The 27,534-nt window shown below is 44.3% G+C and overlaps 1 protein-coding gene across 1 annotated transcript in view; it reads left to right on the top strand.

Annotated features, from left to right (window-relative positions):
- fnip1 (folliculin interacting protein 1) overlaps positions 1-27,534 on the top strand; it is a 39,101-nt gene that overhangs the window by 1,046 nt on the left and 10,521 nt on the right. The window contains 10 exon segments of the mRNA XM_069717218.1: positions 12,259-12,388; positions 16,192-16,329; positions 16,533-16,633; positions 17,004-17,078; positions 17,418-17,509; positions 18,566-18,649; positions 20,689-20,760; positions 22,511-22,646; positions 23,728-23,929; positions 24,410-24,495. Of these exon segments, the coding sequence (XP_069573319.1) occupies positions 12,259-12,388; positions 16,192-16,329; positions 16,533-16,633; positions 17,004-17,078; positions 17,418-17,509; positions 18,566-18,649; positions 20,689-20,760; positions 22,511-22,646; positions 23,728-23,929; positions 24,410-24,495 (1,116 nt within the window).

Below are 27,534 nucleotides of genomic sequence, written 5' to 3'. Positions count from 1 at the left end.
TGGCTCCCCTCTCCATCCCCTCCCCCCCCCCCCCCCCCCGGTCCCGCCGACGGTACTGTACCCTCCCGCCGGTGCCGTCAGACAACAGAGGAGGACACTGTGTGCTCTGAATCGGAGCACATGTGATCCACTTCAGTCGACCCGCTTTAACACAAGGCGGATCCACGCCAAACCCAGGCGTCCGCCTCCTGTGGCACAGATAGTTCATAGTCTTGTCTCCCAATGTTGAACTAATTCCTATAATCGCCAAGTGCTCTCTATAAAAGGTGATTTTTTTTGTTGTTGTTGTTGTTGTTGTTGTTTTTGTTTTCTCGTGTCTAGTCTGGTGACAACTCGACAAATACCGTTATATATATCAAGTTTACACTTAGTGATGCTCTGACTTTAATGCGCACTGTGCTGGTTGCAGGTATGTTATATTCACACACACACACACACACACACACACACACACACACACACACACACACACACACACACACACACACACACACACAAAAAAAAAAAGAAGTATATTCACATGACTTGAGTCAACGTTATTAATCAATTTAAAACATCAGTGCTCTTTGATTTCCACCTTTTTAAAGCTTTCATTTCACGTCTGTTTGAAATAAATGAACCATATTGACATATCAAACAAAAGTGTTGACGTCACACCGGGCCGGAGCGACACCTAAAGCAGCTATTGCTCCATGCTGACATGCTTATCGTGGACATGGTGCATCCGGAGCGGAGGGTGACGGTTGTTTCAAAACGGGATGTTGCTTATGTAAAAAAAAAAAAATATATATAATATTTAAGTCTTAAATTATTTTATTGAGTGCAGAATTGAAGTCAAGGCAGCTAAAGCAAGCCATGAAATGCCACGAAGCAGTTTTAAGCCGTACAAGTACCTATTTATCGAAACACCCTGAGGTTACGTTCAACCTGACTGTGCAATGCATCATTGAGCTGGCTGATGGATACCATATACTCCCCGAGTTAATTTGCAGTCTCCTCTGTGTATATGTTCCTGCACACGGTCAGGGTCAGGGTCAGCACGGGGAAAGCACTCTTCTTTTTTTTTTAGTTTTAAATACACTTGCCTCTGAATATGTTGCTCTCACTCTTGTCACCAGGGTGGAGATATTTACCCGCGGACCTGTAAGCTCAGCTCCTTTCGGTGTTGCTTGCACTTTGGCCCGTGACTGTGCCAGAGCACGTTCCGCTGCCATAAAGGTGTCCTGCTCCCCGGTGATATAAATGCTGTTCGTCTACGTGTGTGTGTGGGTGGGTGGGGGGGGGGCGCTGGTCGGCATCAACACCAGCGCAAACAGGCGGGCATCAGGCCGTTTCTGTTAACTCGGTGGTCAGCTGTGCTCTTCATACCTCTGGCGTAAGCGGCCCCATTCATCAAGCATGAAATGCTGCGGCGAGGACAGAGCTGCGAGGAGACACGGTTGGAGAGGACACTTGAGAGGCAGCAGGAATAGGCGAGATCCATCATTTAGGCTGTTAGGAAATCAGGAGGAGAGGAAGTTGGAGAACAAGGAACATAAAGAGCACCTACAGTCTGAAGAGCGGAGGATGCAATTTAACAGTACATCAAAAGGGCAGGTATTAAAATCATAGAAGCTTCAAATAAGCCTAAATGTGCTAAAACACTGTCTTTATGCAGTTTGTGCGGCAGACTTCATCGTCGATTCCTGAGCTGGGACAGTAACATTAAATTAGTGTTTTCATATCCACAATGGATGTAGCTTTGCTATTCGGTAACGCACCGATGTCATCTAATTTTTTTTTTTTTGTAATTTTTTTTATTTGCATTTAGATTCAAGCAACGGCATCAATCCAAAAATCCTGTCAGAGTAACTGTCAAATATCCAACTATGTTCCATTTCAGAAAAAAACAAAAACAACCTTGCAGGTTATTGTAAAAAAAAAAAGAAAAGAGTTTTGTTTTGCGAACCCGTCGCCCCGCCAAAGATCTGTCGCAGCACGTCGCTGCCCGCTAGAATACCACAGAGGGCAACTTTGGTTAGCTGACCCTGGGAGGAAAGCCCAAAAAGCCTCTCCTGTTTCCCCGGCTGCAGCACCTGACCGGGGACGGCATACTGTACATTACAACCGAGAGCTTCTGGCTCATCCTGCAGCCAGTCAGAGGCCTGATCGTCAGCCAGGAGCTTTGACCTCCCCGCCTCCACCCCCGCCCTGGCAGCCTGGAAAGGAAACCTCCTACTTGACCTGGGCCACTTAGTAAAATATAGCTGTGTTTGCGGTGAGATTTATTTACATACGAGGGAGTGCCAGCGAGTGCAAGGAGTTTTACACGCGGTCTTGTACAACCTTTTACAACCAGATATGTTTGTAATCAGTATTTTTTTTTTTTTTTTTTCCTGAAGCTTTATAGAAATTGGGTAATTTTTCCACGTTTCGCGTTGCTGCAGGCAAATTTCACTGTACCGCTTCATGTATAATTTCATCCACCCAGACCGCCTTCTTTCAGTAAACAAGCTTCTTTGTTTTAATTTTTTTCTTAATTTTGTAGTTAGTTGGACTCGAGTCTGAAATAAAGCTAAAACATTGCATCGCATTTAAAATATGATCGAATGCAAAGTCACGTCGTCTTACTAAATTCTATTGGATATTATTATAGATTGCACCGCCATCTGTGAAAATGCACCATGTTGCATATTGCAGAGTAAAACTTTGCACCGCATCCGATTTATTAGCGGTGATCTCTCTTTTTTTCTTTCTTTTTTTTTTCTTTTTCTCCCCTTGATCGCTCAGGAGAAGTCGTGTCTTCAGTTGTCTGATTGCATGGCGTCCTTCCTCTGCTGCGTACTTTCATAACTCGGCGTGTCGTACGAGGCTCCCATCAATCAAAGCTGTCGTGTCTGCGGGACGATCGCGTGGCTGCGCAAAGCTGTGCCTTAGCGGAGACCGTTGTGTATTTCGATAAAGACTACACATCTTAACAAATGCAGACTTCCCATTCTTCGAGGCAAATATATGCTTTCTACATGTTCTTTGTCGTATCCTGTTGCTGTTGATCGAAAGTTTTGAACCCACGCCAGCCCACTCCTGCTTTGACCCCTTAATCTCGTCGCTCCCTTTGCCCGCCGGGCCCGAAAACCCGCCTCACCTGTCCGTCGCCATTTTATTTGCATCAAGTCTCACGACTGCCTTCTGCGTCCCCGTTCTTCTGAACGGGACCTCAAATGACACCTCTTAACAGCTCCTTCCGCTTTCTCGCAGCCGGTCGCTCGCGCACGTCTAAAACCCGCCGGCGTCACCCGGCGCGCGTGCATTTCAGCCCGACGCCGCTCGCTTCTCCGTGTGTGCCCGTGCGAAGGCTGCGGAACCGGCCAAAGGTTCTGTAGAGACGGCGGCTGTCGTCGGGTTCCTGTCGGGGCTATTTTAAGTGGCCACGCTCGGTCTTCTCAGAACTGCAGGGTCACGGCGAAGATATAGTTTTACGTAAAAGCTGCACACGCATCACACACTCGCATTGGCATTCTGCTGAGTGCCGGTATGTTGGCTTAACATCTCGTCAGGCCTGCACGTCCCGCTGCTTTGTGACGATATCAGGTCAAGGTGCTGCCAACGTCGCCAACGTCGCAGGAGAGTGAACGCTCAGTTTGTTGATGTCCAGTTTTTTTTTTTTTTTTTTTTCCTTAGACCTTTCTACACTGTAACAAACTGGCTCATGGCCACGCCAACACAACGCAATCTTTTAATATTTCGAACGTGGCGAGCAAATTTATTGTTAAGTCGATAATTTTATGCAGCTTTCGCAATTACCAGAATCATTATAATCTACCATTAAATCTGGGGTTTCTTAGTAATCGGTTTTCAGTTTTACAACATCGGTTCCTAACGCAAGTGATATTTAGCTGTTATTTATATTAATACAGATTTATTTTTTCTTAATTAAAAAAAAAAAAAATGGCTTTAATCTTCCTTTGATTTTTTTTTTTTTTTTTCCCCTTCTCATACTGCTCTATTGCATTTGTATTGAACTCTGAAGATACATTTATAAATAGAAATTCTTACACATAACTGTGAATAACGGCACGGAGCAGACACAGCGATGCGGCACTGAATGTTCACCAGAAGTGTGAGCCGTTGGTCCGTTGGGATCCTGAAAGTCAGACCAAAGAAGTTCACTCTGTCACATAACCTAATTAACCTACTTTTAGTCTCCTAAATGAGCGAGAGTGAGAACGGGGGGGGGGATGGCAGGGATCTCGGTTGAGGAGGTGATGTCACACACTGACAGTATTGTCTCTCCGCTTTAAGGCCGAGCACACAATCATTTCTATCGCGTGATACTTTCGGTCCCTACGCTTGGCAGTTTTGAATATTCACGGGAGCAAATCTGCTTTTCACCTGAAAAGAAGAATTCAACACGAACCCTGATTTCTCCAAAGCTTCCACCGCTCCCGTTCAGTTTGAGGATCGCTTCATTACTCGAAACACTCCCGTCATTCCCTTTCTGTCCTGTGTTGCTGATTCAGGGCCAAGTCATGGTGTACGCACACAACACACACACACACACACACACATAATAACGTGTGTTTTGTCGTGTTGTTTACAATCGCCGTGGACACCTTTTTGATCTCTGAAAACATAGCAGAATAATAGATTTCAGATGATCTCTGCCTCCGTTCTGTACGAGTCAGTCAACACGTCAGTGTTTGAATTTGTTGTGTTTGTGAGCACAGGAACCCCTGGGCGTTGCAGCATCCGCACCCGGTCACTGACATGTGATTGCTGGAATGCAGAAGTCCTGAATGCGACGTAGCCAGCAGTGAAACTAGCAAATGTGCAGGTAGTCAGGTGCGTTTAGGACACGTGGGCCAGCTCCTGAAGACGGTCGCTATTTACTGGAACCTGCTCATCGGAAACGACAGCTGGTTCAACAAGTGTAGCGCTTTTGCGACAGGAGGCATCGATGGTATTTCCCCTTGTAGAAAGCATCAGACTTGACCTCAAGGCTTTTCAGTAGATTCAATATTTATTTCAGTTGACTATTTAATCCTTTTGTTTTTTTTTAAATACATTTTTTTTTTTTTTTTTTAAGTGAAAAAATGTCTGACTTCGCCAGGTGATGTCTTGTTTTTTTTTTTTTTTTGTTTTTTTTTTTTTTTTCCTGACCAACAGTCCAAAACCCAAAAGAAATACAGTTTCGTCATTTGCAACAAAACCAAGCATAAAATCCTCACACCTGAGAAGTGGAAACTGTCGGCATGTTCGGTAAACCCCTAAAACAATTATTCCATTTATCGAAATAGCCGCCGACTGATCTTCTGATCTGATTCAACAGAGCAGCTCCCCCTCTGTTGCGGGTTACTTTTTTTTTTTTTTTTTTTTTCACGGCCGTGTATCCGTATAGCGTTACGCGGATGAGGCGATCTCGGTGCGGAAGGTTTCAAATTTGCCAAGTCGGCAGACTTTCGGGCCGGTACTAGCGCCTCTAAGCGTTTTGGAGGACGTCTGTGCGGCGGGTTCGGCTGAAGGGCAGAGACGTCGGAAGATCGGACGCGATAGCTGTTCGTCAGGGTCGAACGTGCCATGCAGCGACGAGGGGGGGGGTCTCTCAACACGGGTCACCTCTAAGGTTATCACCGACGGAGACGGCTGCCCTCGTGGAAAACCGCCTCATCCAGACGGTTCTTGGTGTTTTGTTTGTTTGTTTGTTTGTTTGTTTGTTTGTTTGTCGGCTATTACGCAGTGTCAGTGGTTTTACTTTTCACTCCTGACCTTTGTCATAATGTTGCCCGAATACAAATTTCAGCCAGTGACATCCTGACGACACCCCCCCCCCCCCGCCCCCAAACATCTTTTGAATGTTTCTCACTTTTAGCACTTTATGAAGTTCAGTTGCGTCCGGTCCAAATCTGTTTCACGACGCCGTTGAACTTCTGCTGTCGTCCGCTGCAGAAAATATCCCTTAAAAACACGCAGCCGGAAGAACGTCACACAGCCTGCACAGAGGGGGATGTTTATGTAACTGTCTCTGACAAACACTAACACACACACACACACACACACACACACACACACACACACACACACACACACACACACACACACACACACACACACACACACACACACACACGTTTGTAGCGGCAGTGGAGCGAGAGCTCGGGCTCTTTGAGGTCAGTATAGGCTGATGTCAGACTCGCTGCAGTCAAGAAAACTAGATTGTTTTGTTGTGACCTTTATCAGTACCCACACCGACCAGGAGCCGCTGCAGATGCTTTTTTTTTTTTGGCCCGGTGTTGCAAGTTTGTGTCGCTGTCCGCTGACGAATATGCTTGCCTTAATTTCCTCGGTGATTTTTAAAGACACGTTGCTCCCGTTTGTCTGCAGCCGACAGTGCAACTTGGGAACGCCGACGTCTTGGATGCACTCCGTCAGTTCCTTGTCCTCCAGGGCTGACCCCGACTCGAGAGTCTGCTAATTGATAAATTAGTTGCTAGCCAATAGTAAGCCCAAGAATTTTATTATTCAAATACATATTTTTGTTTTTTTGTTTTTTTGGGGGGGCATTGAAAAATGGCTTGTTTGAGTTCGAATGCTGCTTTACAAAAAAAAACAAAAAAAAACAGACTGGAGTTTTAAGTGGTAATAACGTCCGAAAAACCCGGTTAATTGAACCGAGTTGGTCATAAATTATACAAACTGGAGAAGCAGCATTTCAGCTACGCACAGCAAGTTCTTGTTAGAATGAGATGTTGAAACCTCGGATAAACGCAATTATTCTTACAGGTGCTTCTAGTCCCAGAGATTGTGTATCGAGATATTAAGGCTAGAATGATTAAACACGCGTGTGAGCGGCACGTTGCGATATCTCGATGCCAAAACTGTGATGCGCGTCTCCTTTCTCCAGAGGGTAGGGTATTGTAGAGAGGAAAGTTTGGCAGTACGATCATTAGTGTCAATGTGTGAAAAATAATTCAAATTTTTTTTTTTTGTTGGAAATGATTCATGTGCTCCTGTTTGGAAAGTTTTTAGACGTTAAAATCATTTCTGGGCCTCCGCACTATACAGACGATGCGGTTTGTGGATAAACTTACAGGGAAACCCATTGAGATTAAGCTGACATATTACTATCACATGGGAGATACGAGACGGCTAACGTTTCAGTCCTCCCCCACCGGCTTACTTTACTTCTGCGACAGCTTTAATTAAACTGAAACCGCTTTCCATTGATCTCCAGAAATAATCACAAAGGAATATCACCATCTGGGGAACTTTGACTTGTAAGGGTCTGGCATCTTTAAGCTCTTTGTCTCTCTCCCCACCACCCACCTCCCCTCTCCCTCTGCCTCTCTCCTCTCCCCCCCGGCTCTTTCTTCTGACACTTCTTTGTTAAAAGGATGAATTGTACATTTACATTTATTGGACAAAGAAGGAAGACGAGAGAGAGCGAGAGAGACAGAGAGCGAGAGAGAGAGAGAGAGAGAGGGGGGAACAACAACAACAACAAAAAAAGAAAAGAGTAGGATTCGGAAACAACACACAAACAGATCCCCACTGTCGCCCTCTTATCACTGCGCTTTTTTTTTTGGCCATCTTGCAGCCCGGGCTCACTGCTGTTGCTGCCTCTGCACTGTCCGGCACACACAGTGTTCCTGTGATCACCTGATAGTCTCATGTTGTTGTGTGAATTTAGTTCACCGCTATTCTTAGACCCTGCTTTGGCTGGGAGAGGAGAGGAGAGAGGAGAGGAATAGAGAGAGGGAGAGGGAGAGGGCTGGGGGAAAGACTGGCAGACTCGCAATGATGCCCAGGTAGGAATCGGTAATATTTAACCTCGCTTCCGTACGCCCAGAGCGGGCCAGGGGTGGCGTTTGGTGAAAAAAAAAAAAAAAAAAAAAGAGGTTGGAGAACACGGCTGTGTTGTTGCTTTTAGTTTTGTCCTCCGCCTGAGTGTCTGGCAAGTTTTTTTTTTTTTTTTTTTTTTTTAACGGACGGCACACAAGCAGTTGGAAGCAGCGAGGCAGTCGTTTCTAGCGTCGGGTGGTGATGACTAAGATTGATTCAGTTGTGGTCATGTTATATAACGTGGGTAACCGGGTTGGTGGCGAAGCATGCCATCTGGTTTCGGATATGAAGATAAGCGTTCGATCTGGACGTGTCCGGGTGGAGTTGTAGTTCAAAGAGTTTGTCTTATCCGTATCGGTAACGTCTAATTTAACAAGCTTTCGTCAAGCAACAATGCGAATCAATCAAAAAAAAAAGTAAAGATGCATCTTGTTTGTTGTTGTTGTTTTTGTTTTTCCTGCATTTTTAAATGTGACACAAATAAAACAGTTGCACTCTTTTTTTAACAACAAGTGTTTCAAGGGAACAAATAACTTTTTATTACCTGGGTTTCTGAAAACGTGTGAACCACTTCTGGTTCAGACATTCGAGGTCAAAGCAGTACAAGCATGTAACAGTCATGGAGTCATGTGCTGCTTTTATGAATGACTCCCCTCTCTGTCAGCGCTGTGACTGTCACAAGCTCACTGATGTGGTACTTCCTCCTTCGCTCTCATTCTGCCTGGTCTTTCTCTCGGACGCTTTTCTGTCTCTGTCAGATGTTTTTGTGTTTGAGCTTCTGTTTTCACTGACCTTTTCTTTTATTAGCCAAGTTCAATTCTGTTTCTCTCCATTGTGTTTTAATGTCAGCTGGAATTTCTCATTCATTCGTGCTTTCGTTTTTCTTTCGTTTTTCTCTTTTCCTTACCCCTTCTTTTGGAAACAGTTTTCAGTCTGTGTTTGCTGTTCTCTATAAAAGGGCTGTCTGTTAAAAGAAATATATATTTTCTTTCTTTGTTTACTCCCTCGTCCTCGCTACTCTTACTTTGTCTTTCTCATAGTTATGTTTAAAACGAAAGGGAACGAAAGGAACTTCGGTTTTAATCACATTTAGGTTTGCGTGTAAACAACAGGTCCTCTTGGTTTTGTAACAAATGCGTGCATATTAAATGGATTCTTTTATCTACTGAGCAGCGATGTAAATTGTTCATTGTAAATTGTATTCAATATTTGAATTGAAATTGAATGAAATTACTACTGTATTAAAACCACAATAAAACAACCGCAAATCCATAATAAAACCACTCATGAGAAGCAGTAGTTCAGTTGCAAGTAGGCATGTGACGGGCTTAAACAAACACCTGTGTAATCTTACACAGAAGTCTATGAGCTGAATATCGACCGGGCCCCATACAATGCAATTTGAGCTCATTATGTAGGCCAGGCAGGCATTACGTCATCTGTATAGCACTCAGGCTGGATGATAGGTTGGGTTTTCCCTCGGCCACAAGCCAAGAAAAAAAAAAAAAAAAAAACGAACATATTTTTTTATTTTGTTGAATGACCAAACATTAACTTCCATTAACGACTTCGCAAAAAAAAACCCCGAAACATCAAAAGACCAACAACAGCGCTGTCACTCACTGGCCGAGAAGAGTCTCACTCCAGAGGAGGGATGCAAACCCAGGCTTGATCAATCAACAGCATTTCACTGAAGTAGTCTGATAAAATATAACAGTTATTCCCTGAGAATCGCGTCCAAATTCCTCCCGAAATACCATTCACCTTTGAACTACGCAGTAAAAAAGGAAAACCTGCACGGCCAGACTCCACCATTCTGCTGCATCATAAACCTCAGTGTCAACAAATTGTGCACGTGTTTTGGTTCTGTAGAGAGAACTTGTTGCAAGTCCAAAAGGAGCCTCCTGAACAGATGGAGTCAGTGTTCCTGGCTACAGAAGACATGAGCTGAATATTATTCTGAACTTGTGTGTTTGACAGAGACAAAGATGTCTGTAGTTTAGGCATTGGTCAGGCCTCAAGTTAACCCCTGCACCTCCTCTTTTTATATATATATATATATATATATATATATATATATATATATATATATGCCAAAAGCCACTTGTTGGTCGTAGTTTATCATTTCCTGTTTGTGTTTTGTGTTTTAATGTTTTAGCCGCGGTCGGCCTCTAATGTCAATCCACTCTGGAAGTGTTTGCACTCCCAGTGCCAGATTACCCAAGGCTAGGTTGGTACTTTTTTTTTTTTTTTTTTTTTAAATCCAATTTATCTGTACTTTTTAATCGGACACTTCAAAGACTGGCTTTCTATTTGACAAACAATGATAAACTTAAAGCAACCGGATAACATAAGACAAGGGCTCAAACACAGTGAAATGCGTCTTCCTCTGTGGACTGCGCGTAAAGGCGAGGCAAGGCGAGTTGATCTGTATAGCGCATTTCAACAAGAAGGCAATTCAAAAGTGCTTCACATAAAACACTCAAAACATGAGGCAAAAGAAAAAGGACGTTTAAAAACAATTAAGAATTAAGCCTAATTTAAACTGATGGTGGTTGTGCTCCATATTGGGAGGCAGCGCGTTCGGCAAGTAGAAACAAAGTGAGTTCCAGGGAATGAATGCCGGAAGATGTAGAAATAGTGAAACAAGTCCTTGTACAACGTTGCTCTTATGAGCCCCCGAAACGTTACTCCTGAATTTCTTCCTCTCGGAGCACCAAGTGGCTTTGGTTTGACAACTTAACGCGAAGGCGGCAGCACATGACTCCCCCCACCCCCCCACCCCCGTTCCCCCCTGCAGGACTGACTCATTTTGCCTCCCAAGAATGCTGGTCGCTCTTTGACACCGGTGTTTGGTAAATAGAAGCTCACATGCGTGGGAGGGAGGGAGGGGGGGGGGGTGATACACATTGCCCTGCTCACTCGTGCATGCAACCATACATCCACCCGGGTATTCCCCGCCCTTTCGAGGCTCCTCGAACAGCATTTTAAAATGCTGCTTTTGAATAGGGGCTCGCGCGTGCGCTGTTTTGCCCGGAGAGTCAAACGGACTTAACTGTTCCTCTTGCGCCCCTCCCCGCCAACCCATTTACTATAAACACTTGTGTTTAGGGACACTCCCTGCTCCCCAATAAAAGGCTATATTTAGCACCGTGTCCATCTGCCTGACCCATCTTATCTGTCGGATCAGACAAGAACTCCTGTGTCATACGTGCAGTCCAATCTTCTGTCATCTTTATTGCCCCTACTAAATCAACCAAGGGGACAGAGTTTCCACAAAAGCAAAGGGGACTCCCAGAGTTCAATGACGGCCCGCTAGTTCCCACGCTGAGGTGTAAATATGCAACGACATCCTTCACAATATTACCCGAGATGGCCATCATTAATGACATGAGCTAAAAGAAAGCACGGGTTTAGTTAGCAGCAGCCCCGGAGCTGAGGTTGCCAGGAAAAGCTTTTATCAAAGTGCCAGCTAAAAATTTGGGGGTCAATGAAGTTGTATTTCATAATTATTTTTAAGAAATTGTGTTACTTAAAAATGGTCTAATCTGTCAGTAATGAACAAATAACAACGAAGTATTAAAGACGACTCATCTCACCCAGTACTGTTGCAGGCCTGTTATGCTGGCTGAGACGCTTGTGTGGCTTAAACGGGGAAGAGCGGCAAACCACGAAACGTTAAACACAGGCAAACATATTCAGATCAGTAAATACAAGGTATTGTTGAGTTCTTCATTTTAAAGCGGCTGAGTGAGTGTTTGCATGTTATGTTGTAAATCTGTAGTGGTGGGTGGGTTGTAGTTTTGTCATGGTCCGCTTAAGGCGCACACGCACACACGCACACACACACGCACGCACGCACGCACTGTTTAGTTATGAGATGGATGAATGGCAGCTGTGGCATGGACTCCGCTGACTGTGCCATGCCCACTGGGACAAGTGACCGCTTAAACGGTGTTTATTACAAGCTTGCATGTGCGTCATATTTACATTTTCCCTCATGCCCGGGAGCCTTCCCAGTGTTCTGCTCGTATGGATGTCTGGCAGACACCTTGCGGACGCGACTTTAATATGCTGCACAATGAAATGAGTTGCCTACGCAAAGTATCGGCCTTAAAGAGGAGCTGAACAGATCTTGCGCAAAAGTTGGTGTAAAGGTGTCGGGGACTGCGTAAATAGTTTGTTGAACGCACCAACAGTCATCCCTACAGTGCTGTTGCAATATAGATATTGAGGTATTTGGTAAAAAAAAAAAAAAATATGACATTTGATTTTGGCCATTTTGCCAAGCCCCAGTTTCTTCATTTAAAAAAAAAAAAAAAAAAAAAATTCTCCTCCTATTGGTTAAGTTTCTGATCAGTGCTGCTTTATCACTTTATTTGTACCAATGCCCTAATTTCCTCTCTTCTCTCCCTCCTGTCCATCCACCCTTCCATTTAGCTGGCCACTTCCCCAGCTGGATCCGGGCCAGATCAGGCTGATAGTGTACCAGGACTGCGAGAGGCGCGGCAGAAATGTCCTCTTCGACTCCAATGCCAAAAAAAGGGGCACGGAGGAAACCCCCATTACCGTGAGTCACATGTTTGTTGTGTGTGTGTGTGTGTGTGTGTGTGTGTGTGTGTGTGTGTGCTGAAAATAAAACCCTTCAGGTGTTGTACTTCCAACAGACAACCGATGCCTCGGTGTAGCTGTACGTCTTATTAATAAGTCTGAAACTTTAAAGAAGTCCTTTTAAAAATAGAAATATGATGTGAAAATGTGTTGCACTCTGTAGCTACGTGTCTGTTTCCATCTATTTAGTTACAGACACCGTTGTTTCTTTTTTTTTTTTGTTCAGTTCCAAGGGCAGGTAACATTTAAGCTTTAATGTCTTGCGTTTGGCATTTTCTGACGTGCAGAAACTTTGACCTTCAGAAATCACAGACGGCCAGAATAGATAAGCGGAGAGGCGGACACGCGCACAAACAGAGCAACAGTCGCAACAGGCGTGACATGCGAGCAAGTCATGTGCCTGATTCACGAAGTTCAGAGGACGCGAGCCGCACCTTAACCTACAGGACAAGTCGGCGCCCTTCAGTGAACAGCACCTGAGGGTTTCCAGTGTTAAAGGCAGGGAGTGCATCTGGTTCCACTGTTAGCAAGTCCTGTTTGTGGGTCTGTTTTGTGTGTGTGTGTGTGTGTATAACTAAGATTTTGTTGTTGTTGTCTCCCATTTGAGACGGACGGATTGAAATGTTGCTTTTTTTTCTTTTTTTTCCGATTCATTCCTACAATTTCCAATGTTGTGACGGAATTCTTGTTATCTAAAGGTTCATTTTAAGCAATCGAAGTTTTACGATCATTTTTCCAGGGCAAGGATGTCCCGAAGGCAAACGTGACCTTAAAATTCTAGCAATACATCCAGCGAGTAGTCTTCTGGTGTGGTGTCGAGTCAGTGAGGGCACGAGACGGTCAAATGTCAGCGCACCCATCTCACCGAGTCAGATGACGGTGATAAAAATCGGTTTCATCACAGCGTAGCATGTCTTTATCAGGGCGATGTGAAACTGGCTCTCAGATATGTCATCCGTGTCTTGTAACCACCAACTTTTGCGTCTGTGTGTACGTGACCTCTCCCGTAATGTACCTGCCATGCTGATTTTTTTTTTTTTTTTTTTTTCCCCCCCCAGCAAATGGTCACCACTCCTTTTTGTTTTAATTTTGAATAACACGGCGAATATTTTCCTAACACTGCTGCGTGTTCCTGTCTGACCCCAACCGGTTTGTTCTGGTGCTCTTATCTCCAATAATAATAATAGCCTCAGCTGACAGCCCATGTGTAAGCAGCATTCTTTCATCCTCGCATGACAGCCGTGTCACTCACTGTCTGTCTTTCTTGTTCTCTCTCTCTCTCTCTCTCTCTCTGTCTCTCTCTTTCTGCCTCTCGTCTGACTTCATCTGTCTCCGGTTTGGTTTCAACCTCCCAAAAATTTTCCACTCACTTTATCTGTATTAACGTTCTCTAAAATGTGCTTCCTGCCCGTCAGTCTGTCTGCCTCTCTTTTAATCTGTCCCTCTGTAATATCCTGATTACTGTCCTCTGCTGCTTTAAATTGATCTGATTATCTTGGTGTCGGTTTGAAAAATCGCTCTCAAACTTTCTTCACTTAGACGGTTTCTCAACCGCCTCGTGCTAAATCTCTCTTTACCTACATGGATCCCCTCTCCACCTCAGCTCTCTTTCTTTTGGCTCCAGTCTTTTTTCCTACCATCCTCTGGCCCCTCTGTTGCTGTCTCTCAGTTTCTCCTCGCTCTGCACGACCCTGTTCCTCCTCCTGCCAGTCATTTTCTCTCATCGTGCCTCTCCGTCTTGATGTATAGTGTATTTCACGTGTCTCTTTGCACTCTCTTTCTACTGCCCAGGTGTTTTTTCCTGTCTGCTCTCTGTATTGCCTCACCTTCTCCCGCCTGCCAGTTCCCCCCGTCTCATTCTCGTGTCCATAACCCGGCTGTCACACGGTCGCCTCCTTCTGACTTGTGTGTCACCCTGACATTGAAATCAGGACATTGTCTGTTGGCTCAACTTTCTCAACTCATTCCTTTGGTTTATTAAAAGCAACACATTTGGATTGCACTGGTTCCACATATTGATCATCAATAACAATAGTTATGCGGTGTGTGTGTGTGTGTGTCTTACACAGCAGCGTAAGAGGGTGCATAGGAAAATGCAGTTAGAGGGGTCAGTGCAGCGAGTGCGCGAGTGTTGGCTCGGCTTATGTCAGTATTTTTGGTGCATTCTGCATTGTTAGGGCTTTGCCAGCTCCTCACATGATGACTGCTTTTGTCCACTCAGAGGAATTTATTTGAGAAAGATCAACAGCCTGAACATGCAAAGCTCAGAGGGACAAAGAAAATGAGGAATCGAGAAATATGGCGAGAAATACACGAGGAGAGGTAGATGGGATAAGTCAAGAGTCGGTGCTGACGGAGAGAAGAAAAGGGAGCGGAAGAGGTTGGGATAGAGAAAGAAAAAAAAAAAAAGAAAAGAAAAAAGGTTGGAAACGGAGCGCTAAAAAGGAAGAGAAGTTGTCCTGAAAAGAAATGGTTGCATTTAAGAGAGAGAAAGCTGCAGGAATTAGAGAGGGATGAAATTGGAGTGGTGGAGGGAGGGCAGGGGAGCGGAGGGGGGAGGAAAGGAGGGAGGGTAGGGTGAACGAGAGAACGAGAGAAAGGGAGGGAATGATTGCAGTGCTGCTCAGTCACGAGTTCTCTAAAGAGTCATATGACTGGCAGTCACATGCTGCTGGACTCTGTGTACATACCTCACACTGCACTGCAGCGGACACACACACACACACACACACACACACACACACACACACACACACACACACACACACACACACACACACACACACACACACACACACACCCATGAGCGTACTCAAACACAGCGTGTATCCTGCTACAAAATCACCCATAAAAATAAGAGAAAACTGAAAATGTGCAGTCTGTATTCGTGTGCAACATAATCAATCAAAAACGACATTTTTCTTTCTTTTTTTTCTGCGTTTCCTTGTCTCGTCTCGTCTCGTTCTTCCTCCCTTTTACATTGAAAGCAACAGTGGTTTCAAGTGAGCCGTTACCAGAGCCTTGCTGAAAAGCACACGCACCCACACGCACACACCCACGCGCGCACACACACACACACACACACACACACACACACACACACACACACACACACACACACACACACACACACACACACACACACACACTCCCACGCCCGCCCGCCCCACTCTTCCCCTCCCAAATGCATTCCTCTTGAATAGACTGCCAAGTTAAGAAGGCACATGACACAGGCTGATTGAGCTCACATTGCTTTTAGTTAGCTGTTGACACAAGTGCCTGCTGGATTGGGTTTCTATGGCTTTTGACCAACACAGTTTGAATTCATTTATGTTTTTCCATTTAAAGGTTTACTTCAGATTGGTCGGTGACCTTTTTGCATTTTAGTCCAAAATGGTCTGGGCATATATATGTTAGCAGAGGGCTCCAAACTAGAATAACCCTACAATTAGAATCCTTTTGACTTTGCTATCTATTCCCACATCTTTAAGCCGTTGCCACATCAATGGGCTCGAACCTTTTAAGAGCCAAGTACTTAAATATCTGCATCTGTCCTGATACCTCCATCTCAGGGTTGCAAGCTCATTTGCATTCATGCAATGTTAAGTGTTGCACATTCCTTTTGCTACTGTGTTACTCCTTTGTTTTTATTTAAAAGAAAAATAGCAGCGGAAAAAAAAAATAGTGGGATTTGTGTAGTCTGCGGAGTTAATGAGCTTGTGTTGTGGCCTGTAATATTAAAATAGTGTTCTTACCCCACAGAGCACGGAGGGCCAGGTGAAGATGTTCGGGAAATGCTGCCAGCTCCGTCCTACAGGAGGCAGCAGCAGTTCCCTGGACAGCTCCTCCTCCTGCACCTCTGAAACCAAGGAAACCAAGGAGCAGGGCATCCGCTTCCAGGTAAAGCACGTGGACTGAAAATTGTATTTACTGCTCTGCAGTTATGCGTAAGCATGCCCATACTCTCACAGCATGGCTGCATAAGCAGCTATACACACACAACACACCCAGATAGGTCGACCTGTGTATACTTTTAGGTACGTAAGGGACACTCATTAGTTCAGTGTTTTTTTCAAGGTAACAACACCTGCGCTCCTCTCTAGGGTTCGAGGTGTTCGTCCGATGTGGTGATGCTCGGGGAAATGATGTTTGGTTCAGTGGCCATGAGCTACAAAGGCTCAACGCTCAAAATCCACCAGATCAGGTAGGAAGAATGAGGACGGTAGGAAAAATAAATGGCTTCTCTCCTCAGGACAGATTATGACCTAAAATAGAAACACATTTTTGATTGTTTGCTATTTTGTAAGAAGACATCAAATCTGTTGCTTTGACATTTTTTTAATTTTTTTTTATTGCTTTTAGGGCTGGATTGTACATTATTTTTTATTTTTTTTAAATTTGTTTTGCTATCCAGTGCTAATTCCGATTTTCACGACTAAACAAATAAACTAAGAAGTTGTGAACTGATCAGGTAGAAAAAGAGACGATTGGAGTTCGACGTGAACGACGCAAGCGTGCACCCAATCTAAGCACACGTGCTGACGATCTTTGTCCCTCTGCTGCCGTCATATCAGATCGCCGCCTCAGCTGATGCTGAGTAAGGTCTTCACCGCCAGGACGGGAGGCAGCGTGTACGGCAGCCTCAACACGTAAGCATTTACGTGCTTATCATCACACACAGTCACACGTCTCGCTCGTATTCCTTTGGCAGCCGATTCCATAAGTCAACAGCTGCAGATATGCTATCAGCTCTTCTTTCTCTCTCTCTCTCTCTCTCCTCCTCCCATCTACCTCAGTTAGGATCTATATTCTTTTTTTGTTTACGTCCGATGAAGTCCGTCTGTTTTCCGCCCCTTCTGTATTTAAACACTTTTCCTATATATGCTCTTGCATGTGCAGTGTAAAGTGTTGTGTTTACACGTTATATAATCATCCCCTCATTAACCCTCCGGATTTCTGTTGGTGGCTTTCTGTTTCATCCCTCACAGGTTACAGGACAGCCTGGAGTTCATTGGACAGGAAAGCAACACCCTGAGGCCTGAACAAAACACTGGACCCAATAGTCTACTCGGGAACATAGGTAACCATAGCAACCCAGTGTAGTACAAGACACCTTGTTTCCTTTCCGTTTTAATTTGAAATTGAAAGTAGATGTTTTTTTTTTTAAATTTTCATTTTAGACACTGCAGTTGCCTTCTTCTTGAAAGGACTTGTTGAGCATGTACGACCACATGTTCAGTTACACAAACAAGATTATTTTCAAAGGAATACTCACCCATTTAAATGTTCAACGTTGTTACAGCTTCAGACCAACTGCAACTCAAATTTTTAGTTAATTATGTAATTGAAGGGCTTGGTTGATCAGCAGAGTTGTAGCAGATGTTGTTTCTCACATTAAGACCCTTTAATATTCCTGTTTGAGTACAAACTATGCTGGACAGACTCTGCCAACAGCTCGCCGCTCCTGTTCCGCTACACTAAACTCCTGAACAGTTGGAAAACTTTCAAATTTGCCTGGAGGGCATGAAATTTCTTGGCAAATTAGCAGTATTTATTATCCGATCACACTTCTGGCAGTATTCGCCAGGGTGCCTTTGGGGCTTCCTTGCACCTCATGATGACTGTACTTGTACTCAGTTTTTGAGGGGAAAGATACTGTTTCTACAGACCGACTTTTAGTCAGATAGATAATAAAATACTGCTACTACAAAGATCAGTATAACAAATACAACAAAAATTAAATAACAAAGAAATGTTGGCAAATTCTATCCCTGTGTGTATTTTCTGTTTCATCCTCACAGAAAAGACAAAAAAAGAATCTAGTTTAACACATCATAGCTGCAAACCTGTCATAATTTATGTATAATAATAATAATAATAATTTTGATCTTTATTGGTTACACGTGTTTTCTGTGAGTGATACCAGCTTTCTTGTTTGTCTGTCTGACCTACAGACGACGGTCATTATTTCATTCCAGACTAAAAATCTCCTGTAACTAACTAGCTGGACGGAAAAAAGGAGGGAGAGCCACCTTCCCTCCTTACTCATTCACTAATCATGGTTCATGTTTTGTTTTTGTCTCTTTTCCCTCTTCCTCCCGTTCCTCTTTTCCATGTTTTTGTTTGTGCTGCGCAGGATTTTCTCAGCTCTGCAGCCCTCGACGGGCCTTCTCTGAACAGGGCCCTCTGCGCCTCATCAAGAGCGCCTCTTTCTTTTCAGGTTGGCGCTTAAAACTGGCCGTGGTTGCTAAGTGCCAGTTGCATGCGTGTGTGTGTGTGTGTGTGTAGGCTGTAGACGTAGTGGTTGTACGGGACGTGACTCTAGGTGGCTGCATGCCGTTGTGGTGATTCTTGCACTGGATGCGGTAGCAGCAGTCATAGCATGCAACAGCAGAGCACATCTGCAAATAAACTTGGGTCAGATAGTAGCTGCAGGAATAAATCTTTGACGTGGGTTTCCATCAGAAATATTTTGTTTGATATTCTTCAAGAACAAGATCATATTTTATTTTAAAAGAGTCCATTTGAGCAGCTCGGAACATTTGGAGTCATATACAGGTGGCACCAAATGACTGTGCAAATGTGCCTTTTAATTGTCATGCTGGTTCACTTAATATTTTCAGTGGGCCTAAACTACGTTAACTACCACTTACTAAATCATGGAGTGAATACATATGGCTTCAGAAATCTTCCTTTCCTTTGTTTTGCTATTGGCAGTCTCAAAAAGAAAACTTCACCTGTAAAGTATTCATAAATATATCTCTCAGTAGTATCTGACCCAGGCTTGCTGGTGTATTATGCATGTAGAAATGCATGGGGCTTCTCTGGTGACGGTGGCTGTAGTATTATTATGTGTTTTATTTATTTATTTATTATTATTCTCCTGCCTCTCTTTGTGTCATTCACTCACATACTTAACTCACTTGTTGTCTTTGACAGTGCCTGTGACACTTGGGCAATGCTTTTAGGATTCATATGCAGTGGACTGTTGAGATGAAGTTTTTATTTTCCTTATAAACCTTTTAACAGTCACATGAAAACTGCCGAGCATCCTTGCTCACACCCGCAGAGTCAAACAGCCGCTCGGCAGCTCCAGCACAGCAGCTCGTGGAGAAGTAACGTCTTTGAAGTCTTTGTTGAAAGAAAGAAAGAAAGAAAAAAAAACCACACTTGCTGGTCAACTTTCTCTGTGGAACTTTTTCTCAGCCTGTCCAAGTAATATTTCAACCACAATGCTACTTCCTAAATGTTGTGCAGACAACGGAAGCAACAGTGGGGAATCCTCAACCATCTATCACTGACACCAACTGTGACACGGGCATTCAATTTGGCTCCCGGCTCCTCTGCACCACGGTCCCTACCCACGATCCTGTTTAGGACATCCTTACATTGGCACGATCTGTAGCTCTGTCAGTTATGTAATGTTGGAATTTGCCACAAAGCACAGCGTGCCACAGGAACACAAACACACACGGAGACAGTCAGATGCTTTCTAGCCTATGCTCTATTCAACCGCGCATACAATACTGCATTTATGATTTTTTTTTTTTTGGACACCCCTGTGCGTTGACATTTATCCTATTCTACCCGGAAGTGTCGAGACAAAGGGGAAACGCAAACAGGCTCTGTGACATCCGTGCTGTAGGGTCTGTTGTAGAAAGATGTATCAAAGCTGTAGCAGCCGTTGTTGACGCTGACAGTGAGTGAGTTGTTGAGCAACAGTCTGTTACAACAGTAGTGCTTTCGGCTTTATTTGTTTTGCTTGTGACACTTCCTATTTTTGGAGTTACAAAATAAAAGGGTGCGCTAACAGTCGCGTCCATTTCCCAGCAGAAATGAGTCCAGCACCTGCTTCGGTTTCACACCTTTAATGGGAAACTGTTTTGAATGAATACTGCTTCATTTAGATAGACAGTTTTAAAACTGTTCAATCTTGTCTTCTGCTGTGTGGTGCTTTGTGAATTTTGATCCAGGCACTGACCAAAAAATAGCAAGGCAGTCTTCTTTGGTTTTGGTTTGGTTTACATTTGTATGAAGTAAAACGCATTTTTATAATTCTTTGGGGACCAATTGACATTTTTTTTTTAGACTGTAGCTCAGACAATGGATGCATCAGCCTCTCAATTGTGCAATGGGGAAGCACGGCAAGCCTCAGACTTTGTGGTGACAAGAGCGTCTTCAGCATGCCTGGTGCTCCGTGCTGCCAATCACATCGGTCCGGTACTCACCTCTTCTCCCTCCCTCCTCCTTTCCCTCCAGGCCACAGTCACCCGATGGACATGCCTGGCCGAGGTCTGTACGACGAGCGGGACAGCGGCATCGCCAGGTCAGGTAGGTTAATCAGACAAGGAGCCAAAGCCTGGATTGACCTACACTCGCACGCAGCGTTCAGTCCTACAGCTGAGCTTTGAATTGTGCTTATGTTTATTCTTGTCAATGGACAGAAAACATTGCGAGCGTGTCAGGAAATGATTGGATAAGTACACTTTCTGTTTGCGTCACCTTCTTCACCGCAAACACATCGCTGGCTCCCACAAACGTTTTTTTGATCTCTGACTCGTACAGTGTTGATGGGCCAAAGCACGAGGGATGCAGCTAATGAGTGTATTTCTATTTCTGAAGCGCTTTCTGTATCAAAGCGGTTGACCAGCTTCAGCCTCACTGTTGAAGGTCAAGAGCTTGAACGATTGCGAAAACTCCGGCAACTTTAACCTTTAGGTGGTGCCGAAGGTGCAGTCTTGCTAATGAGGCGTGCAAGACGCACATGCTTATGGTTTTCCATTCATTGAAATGACACACAGGTGCTTCCTCTCGAGGCTGAATGGGGTGAGAAAGGCAGAGCAAGAAAGATTTAAAAAGAAAATTCTCACCTCTGCCAATCCTTCAGCACCGAAAAGCACGTTGATCCAAAAAGAAAATGATGCAGGGTGGAAAAGGGTATTTGGGTGTTTACTCAGCCTCTGGTCTGGGAATCCTTGCCCCGGTGGAAACTGGCTTCTGTCCCCCTGCAACCCCCTCTACAAACACCGCCATGTCCCTCTGGCATGAATGGTACGAGGAGAATTGCGCTTTCTGCTCAAACACGGGTCACTCGGACAGAATTAAATATAGCAGCTCCGAAAACCCGCTACTAGTAAATGAACTTCTAATTTAAGCCGCGTCCTCTCATCTCCACTTTCTCCACCTCCCCGCTGCAGGGATACACAAATACATGCATATCCAACTGTAACAGTCTCCTCCGGGCTACCACACTCTTCTTACTAAATGCTCTCCTTTCACAACTCTCCAGCACAGGTTTGTCCTGATACATACACATTCTCATTCATGAAGTTATTTCTCTTTATCTCTTCATATACACACACACACACACACACACACACCAACCACACATTGTCTAAATTGTTCATGTGACCATTGATCAGCGCCTGCTGCCTGGACTGTAAATAACCTTGTGATCAGGGCTTGTATTTTATGTGTCTGTGTGTGTGTCTGTGTGTGTGTGTGTGTGTGTGTGTGTGTGTGTGTGTGTGTGTGTGTGTGTGTGTGTGTCTGTCTGTCATTATCGTGCCAATCCTGGTGTGAAGCCAGGTTGTCCAACAACTGCAGCATGTGACTCTTAGCTGATACTAGATCTCCTATAAATGTAATTAGGGGCTTTGTTTAGGAAAAAGAAAGAAGGGTGTGTGTTTATACATTGTTTATGTGTGTGTGTGTGTGTGTGTGTGTGTGTGTGTGTGTGTGTGCGCACTTTGTTTGCCCCCCCCCCCCCCCCCGTGTTATTTTTTTTTTTTTTTGGGGTCTCATTTAAGAACATGTATTGTCCTTTATTCTGGTCATTATTTATTCTGTCTTTGCGTGTGTGAACGATGAGTCGTTCAGAGTGGGAAACCCTACGCACTAGTTGTCTGACTCACACTTGTCCTTTTAGTCTTCTGTCACCCACCATTCCCTCCGTCTGTTCCCTGCTCCCTTCTGTGCTCCTCCTCCTCCTCCTCCTCATTCCTGCTCTCTTGATTTGTGGAACTGTTCTCTCTATTCATCTCTTCTCTTCTCGCCTCCCTTCCTCCGTCTGTCCTCGTAGCTTCTCTGAGCAGCTTGTTGATCACCCCCTTCCCGTCTCCCGGCTCCTCGTTGACCAGCAGCTGTGCGTCCAGCTACCAGCGCCGGTGGCTCCGCAGTCAAACCACCAGCCTGGAGAACGGCGTCTTCCCCCGATGGTGAGACGCTCGCAGTCGTGCATGCGAACACGCCTGTTTAAAGACCAAACTGCAAACAAATGGAGAGAAGTAACAGAAAAAAAAATACATTTGCATAATCCTGCGATAGAAAAGAGCAAACACGAGAGCAGAAACACACTAGGGCTTCAAATGATGACCCCCCCCCTCCAGCGCCATCAATAATTCATTGAAAATTAGCCGATAAAATGTTAGAATATTGTGAAAATGTCCATCACATTTTTCAATGACCCAAAATGATTTCTTCAGAAGTCTTATTTTTCCATTCCTGAGATATTTTGTTTATAATAACATAAACACAACTCAGAAAATCCCCACAAATAAAAAAAAGCTAAAACCATTAAACTTTTGGCTTTTTTTTAAAAAAAATTAAAAAATTTTCATTTTCATTTTCTAGCCAATACATTTTCTTTATTGGTTGATTCACTGATGCATCAATTGTTTCAACTCTAAATCACCCATGTGATCGCACAGAGTAGATAAGATGACGTTTATAAGAGGGAGGCAGATCCACGAGTTTTTCCTCTCGGCTTCCCCGACAGTCACACACAAAGTTTCTCCCAATCACTCGCGCCCCTCCATCTTTCTTCCCTGTTCCGGGCCTCCGTCTGGCTTTTGTAAAGTTTATCTTGCTCGAACTTCCTCAGAATCTCAGCAGGCAGCTGGGGGAATGACACACACTGCTGCTATGTGCTAATAACTGCGCTCACAAACGCACGGGGCTGCTGTGAGTGGACGGGATGCTGTTTTGGCCCGTCACTGTAAACCCAGCTGTCTGCCTCTGAGTGCGCCGGTCTCCCAGGCGCTCCGGTTCAGCAGCAGCAAAGCATCTCGTTTGCCAGCTACAACAATAAAAAAAAAAAAAAAAAAAAAAGAGAGACTAGGCAAGCATTTTTTTTTTGCGCCTTAGTGTTGAAACGGGTAAATGTTAGAATATTTAATGGTAACCTGCTGGAACATGCCAGGATTTATTTAGTGTAATAACTAAGATTCAGACTCGCGTGTCAGGTTGTTACACACTTCCTTCCGTCTTATTTTTATTTATTTTTTTTGGTCGGATCAGGTCGGTGGAGGAGAGCTTCAACATGTCTGATGAAAGTGGGGGTCCGAGCCTCGGCGTGACTCGGAAGAAGAAGATCGCCATCGGGGTCATCTTCATGTTGTCCCCCAACCCCGAGGAGAACAGCCGCTTCCAAGATTTCTTTTTCTCCCACTTCCCTCTGTTTGAAAGCCACATGAACAAACTCAAAATCGCCATCGAACAGGTAAATGAATGTGTAAGACTGCAGTTCTAGATAATCAGTGTTTTGATGTGTTGTGTATGTTTTATTTTCCTTTTTTTGGGTGTTTTTTTTTGTTTTTGTTGGGAGGTCACAATTGGCTGACATTTCTAGTCGTAATCACTTCCCTGATTGACAATGTGGAGACAAGCATGCCAGTGAAATCTACGTGCTACAGCAGCGACATATGAATAGGACTGAAATGCAAACCGTACACCCACTGCTATTGTAATGAGCAACGCTGCTGTCAGGTTGACCGGTCAATGGCCGTGCCATGTATATCTGCGGTTCCTTTTTTTTTTTTATTGGTGTCTGTTGTTGGCACTGTCATAACTCTGGATGACTTCCAGTTTTACCCTCCAGTTTCATTTCTGCCCCTCCCTGTCTTCTCCCTCACAAATTCCTTAGTTTCACAGCTTCAGTGCCAAATGTCTAAAAATGTATGCGTGTTGTGCCTCTCTCAAGGCTATGAAGATGAGTCGGCGGTCAGCTGATGCCAGCCAGAGAGCGTTGGCTTACAGCCGAATGGTGGACGGCCTCAACGAGTTCAGGTTGGGCAACGACTCGCACTCACTCACTTTGACACAGAAAATAATCTTGCGCAATTACTTTTTCTACACTCATTTCTCTTATTGCCAAACACGCAAACATTACATAAACGCTGATGCTTTTGTTTTGAAAAACACCCGAGGTCGTAGTTCACTTTTTTAAGAAGGGTTCATGCCTATAATAAGAGGCACCGCATACTGCAGCGGTGTCGTTCAGTTACGTACCGCTGCCAGACATCCATTCTCTCCCTGGGTGCATAGCAAGCGCTCCACATCATGGAAACTGGAAAAAATTTGACATTTAAAATCCGTTTGCAGGAAATGGATGCTACGCTTAAATTATAAGTTGTTGCACCATGAAGTCAGACACAAAAGCATCCTCTGCAACTTCTATCACTCATTTTTATTCCTGTCTCCGAGGACGTTTCAGCACGATGCAATGCAGAGATAGCAGATGTGATAGACGCAAAAAGGAAAGGTGAAGGACCTGAAAGAAATATTGCTCTGTCTGGAAGATAAATAGCTGCTGCAGCGGGGGAAGGAAGGAGGAAAAACAGGCATGAACGCAACCCTCTTAAACTATAAAAGACACGGCAAGTGTCATGTCTTCCATATAGAATTGCAACTCTGCGGGAGTTTTTTTTTTTTTTCCCCGTAAAACAATCTTTCACATCACAAAATAATAGTTCGCCCGTGTTTATAAAGCTTGACATGCATTATACCCAAATGCTGGTCTTGTTTATTACCTTTCATGCACCGGTAGCAAAGTCATAATGTTCCAAAATGTAGGTCACCGAATGCCCATATTTATCCTGTGTTATTCATGTTGTGGCGCGAACATGTGGTCAGCTTTAACGACCTAAGAAGGATTTCATAAGTGTCTTTCATTCCAAACAGAGTTTGTTAACGAGTGGGTTCGCAGAGCTTCTTTTCTAAATTCAAGCAGGTAATAAACGGTGTTTTTCCTGATAACGTTTGAGACCGGCCGTGATGGCTTGCAGACAAAAGAGAAACGCTCGTTTTATCAGCGTGGTTTAAATGAGAATATATTTGACATTTGATATGTTTTATAACTGCCATAACTGTATCCTAAAGCGCCGCCTTGTTTGAATATATTATTTAAACACCTCATTTTTTTTTTTTACTCAAAGAGTAAAAAGGCAGGGGAAAGGGCAGAGCTTGCATAGACCACATGTTAAATGTCAGTGAGCATTGAGTGTGCGCGTGTAACAGAGTGAATTAAAAAGGAAGAAAAATGCACAAAAAAAAGTCCAATAAGAGATGTTAACATTTGTTGAGTAAAAGAGAAGAGGAACAATCTGTTCCCTACCTGACTTTCACCAAACCTTTGACGTTGCATGGTAACCACAGTACAAACCAGAACTTCTTGCGTTGGGACTTTGCTCGTGGTTTGGCACGCAAGAAGCTGCCACACTTGCTACCTCGCCTGAAGAGGGTGTTTTATTTCAGAAACACCAGTTCCAAGAAGGCTGTAGAATTAATTTTGTGGTGACATGAAATATGAAATCATACATTTCTACTGATTAGGCTTCTGTATGTGCATGCATGTCTGGGTGGCACATGCTTGCCAGTTTTGGCATACTCATAAAACACAGACTTCTTTTTTGCGTGCGCGTGCGTGCGCACATGCCCGTCTCCGCGACTACAGCCACTTGCCATACACTCACTGGCTGGCAGTTCCCAGTTTGAGGTCCCCTCAGTGCTGCAGTCATATGCCTGTTGTTGACAGCCAGTCTCAGCAACTCAAGCCCCCCGAGTGGCAACCCTATCTGCCGCAGACACTGGTGGCGAGCACCAGAATAGTAAATAATATGCGAGTGCCAGCAGGAGGGCCGCTACTGCCCTGGACTTAGAAAATATCTGTAAAATCTCACCTTCAGACAGCAGCTAAATATAAGGATAGCTACCTTTGCCGTTCAGCGGTTTTGACTTCATGGAACATTACAAGAAAAAACTGGAAGAAATGCATCTCCTCGATGCGGGCGCAGCCGTGACGTGTTTTGGAGGGTGGGCACGCGCAAACACCCACGCATGCTGGCAAAGATAAGCTGAGCACTTATCGGAGGCATGCGTACATAAAGGTCACACCAGCCTAAATTGGGGTTATGTTAGGGTTTCCAGTTAGACTCGAGACGCGAGAAACGCTGAAGACACAAAGAGATCAAATTCCCATTACGCCAAAAATAAGGTGTCCTTCTCTGAAGCACCGTGGGTAAAAGTATGGACCAAATGACAGCTCCCAGAAATTGTGGAAGCCGATATCAGCCTTTGAACCAATGACAAGACTGTAGAGTGGACTAAAACGAAAGGAAAAAGCTGAGCGGTGACTGAACAGCAATTAATGTCTACAGCTGCACAGTTTAGCGTGCTGCCAGTTTAGTTTTGTCCTTAACATTTCAATAATAGCGATAAAGTAGAAATACTTTATAATATATATTTAATAAGACCACCCACCCGGTTTGCATCGAGGTTCGCTCTTTTTTGTTTCTTCCCCAAATTGAAAATGTAATAACTGGAATTAGAACATTTTAGTGATCGTAACTGAGCAGCTTGACTTGCAATATTTGTAAGGCTCTTTTAAATTGGCTTATGAAACACCTCTTGGTGAAGCCAAAAGCCATAAATGAGGTCAGAAATGTTTGAATTGTCGCCCTCCGTAGTGTGGCAATTCAAATCTGACTCCTCGGCCTGACGTCAGTTTAATTTCACATCACAGGCGTGCTCTTTATAGTTCACCTGAACAGCTGCTGCAAGAGAGGCTGAGACTAAACACTTACCGACTCATCTAGCACCGCCTCAGCCTCTCACTTCTCCCCAATGGTGGGCTTTCAGGAGATCAGCGTAGTGGGGAAGTGGGGGCTTAAAAAGTCCACCAATGAGTCGACCCGTTCAAAATACAGGAATGAATAAAGCTTTATCAGGTCATTTGATGCTGTCGTCCAAACGACAGCTCATCTCTGCTACCCTGCTGACGACGCGCAGAGAGAGTCGGCGGCGTGTTGAATATTCTGAGTTGCTTTA

This window comes from Brachyistius frenatus, unplaced genomic scaffold, assembly GCF_029030835.1.
Source record: "Brachyistius frenatus isolate BFR_SWC_R1_liver_20210118 unplaced genomic scaffold, ASM2903083v1 Contig_5, whole genome shotgun sequence".
NCBI lineage: Eukaryota > Metazoa > Chordata > Actinopteri > Embiotocidae > Brachyistius > Brachyistius frenatus.
Note: the sequence above shows the minus strand (reverse complement) of the source record. Positions and strands in the feature narration are given on the sequence as shown.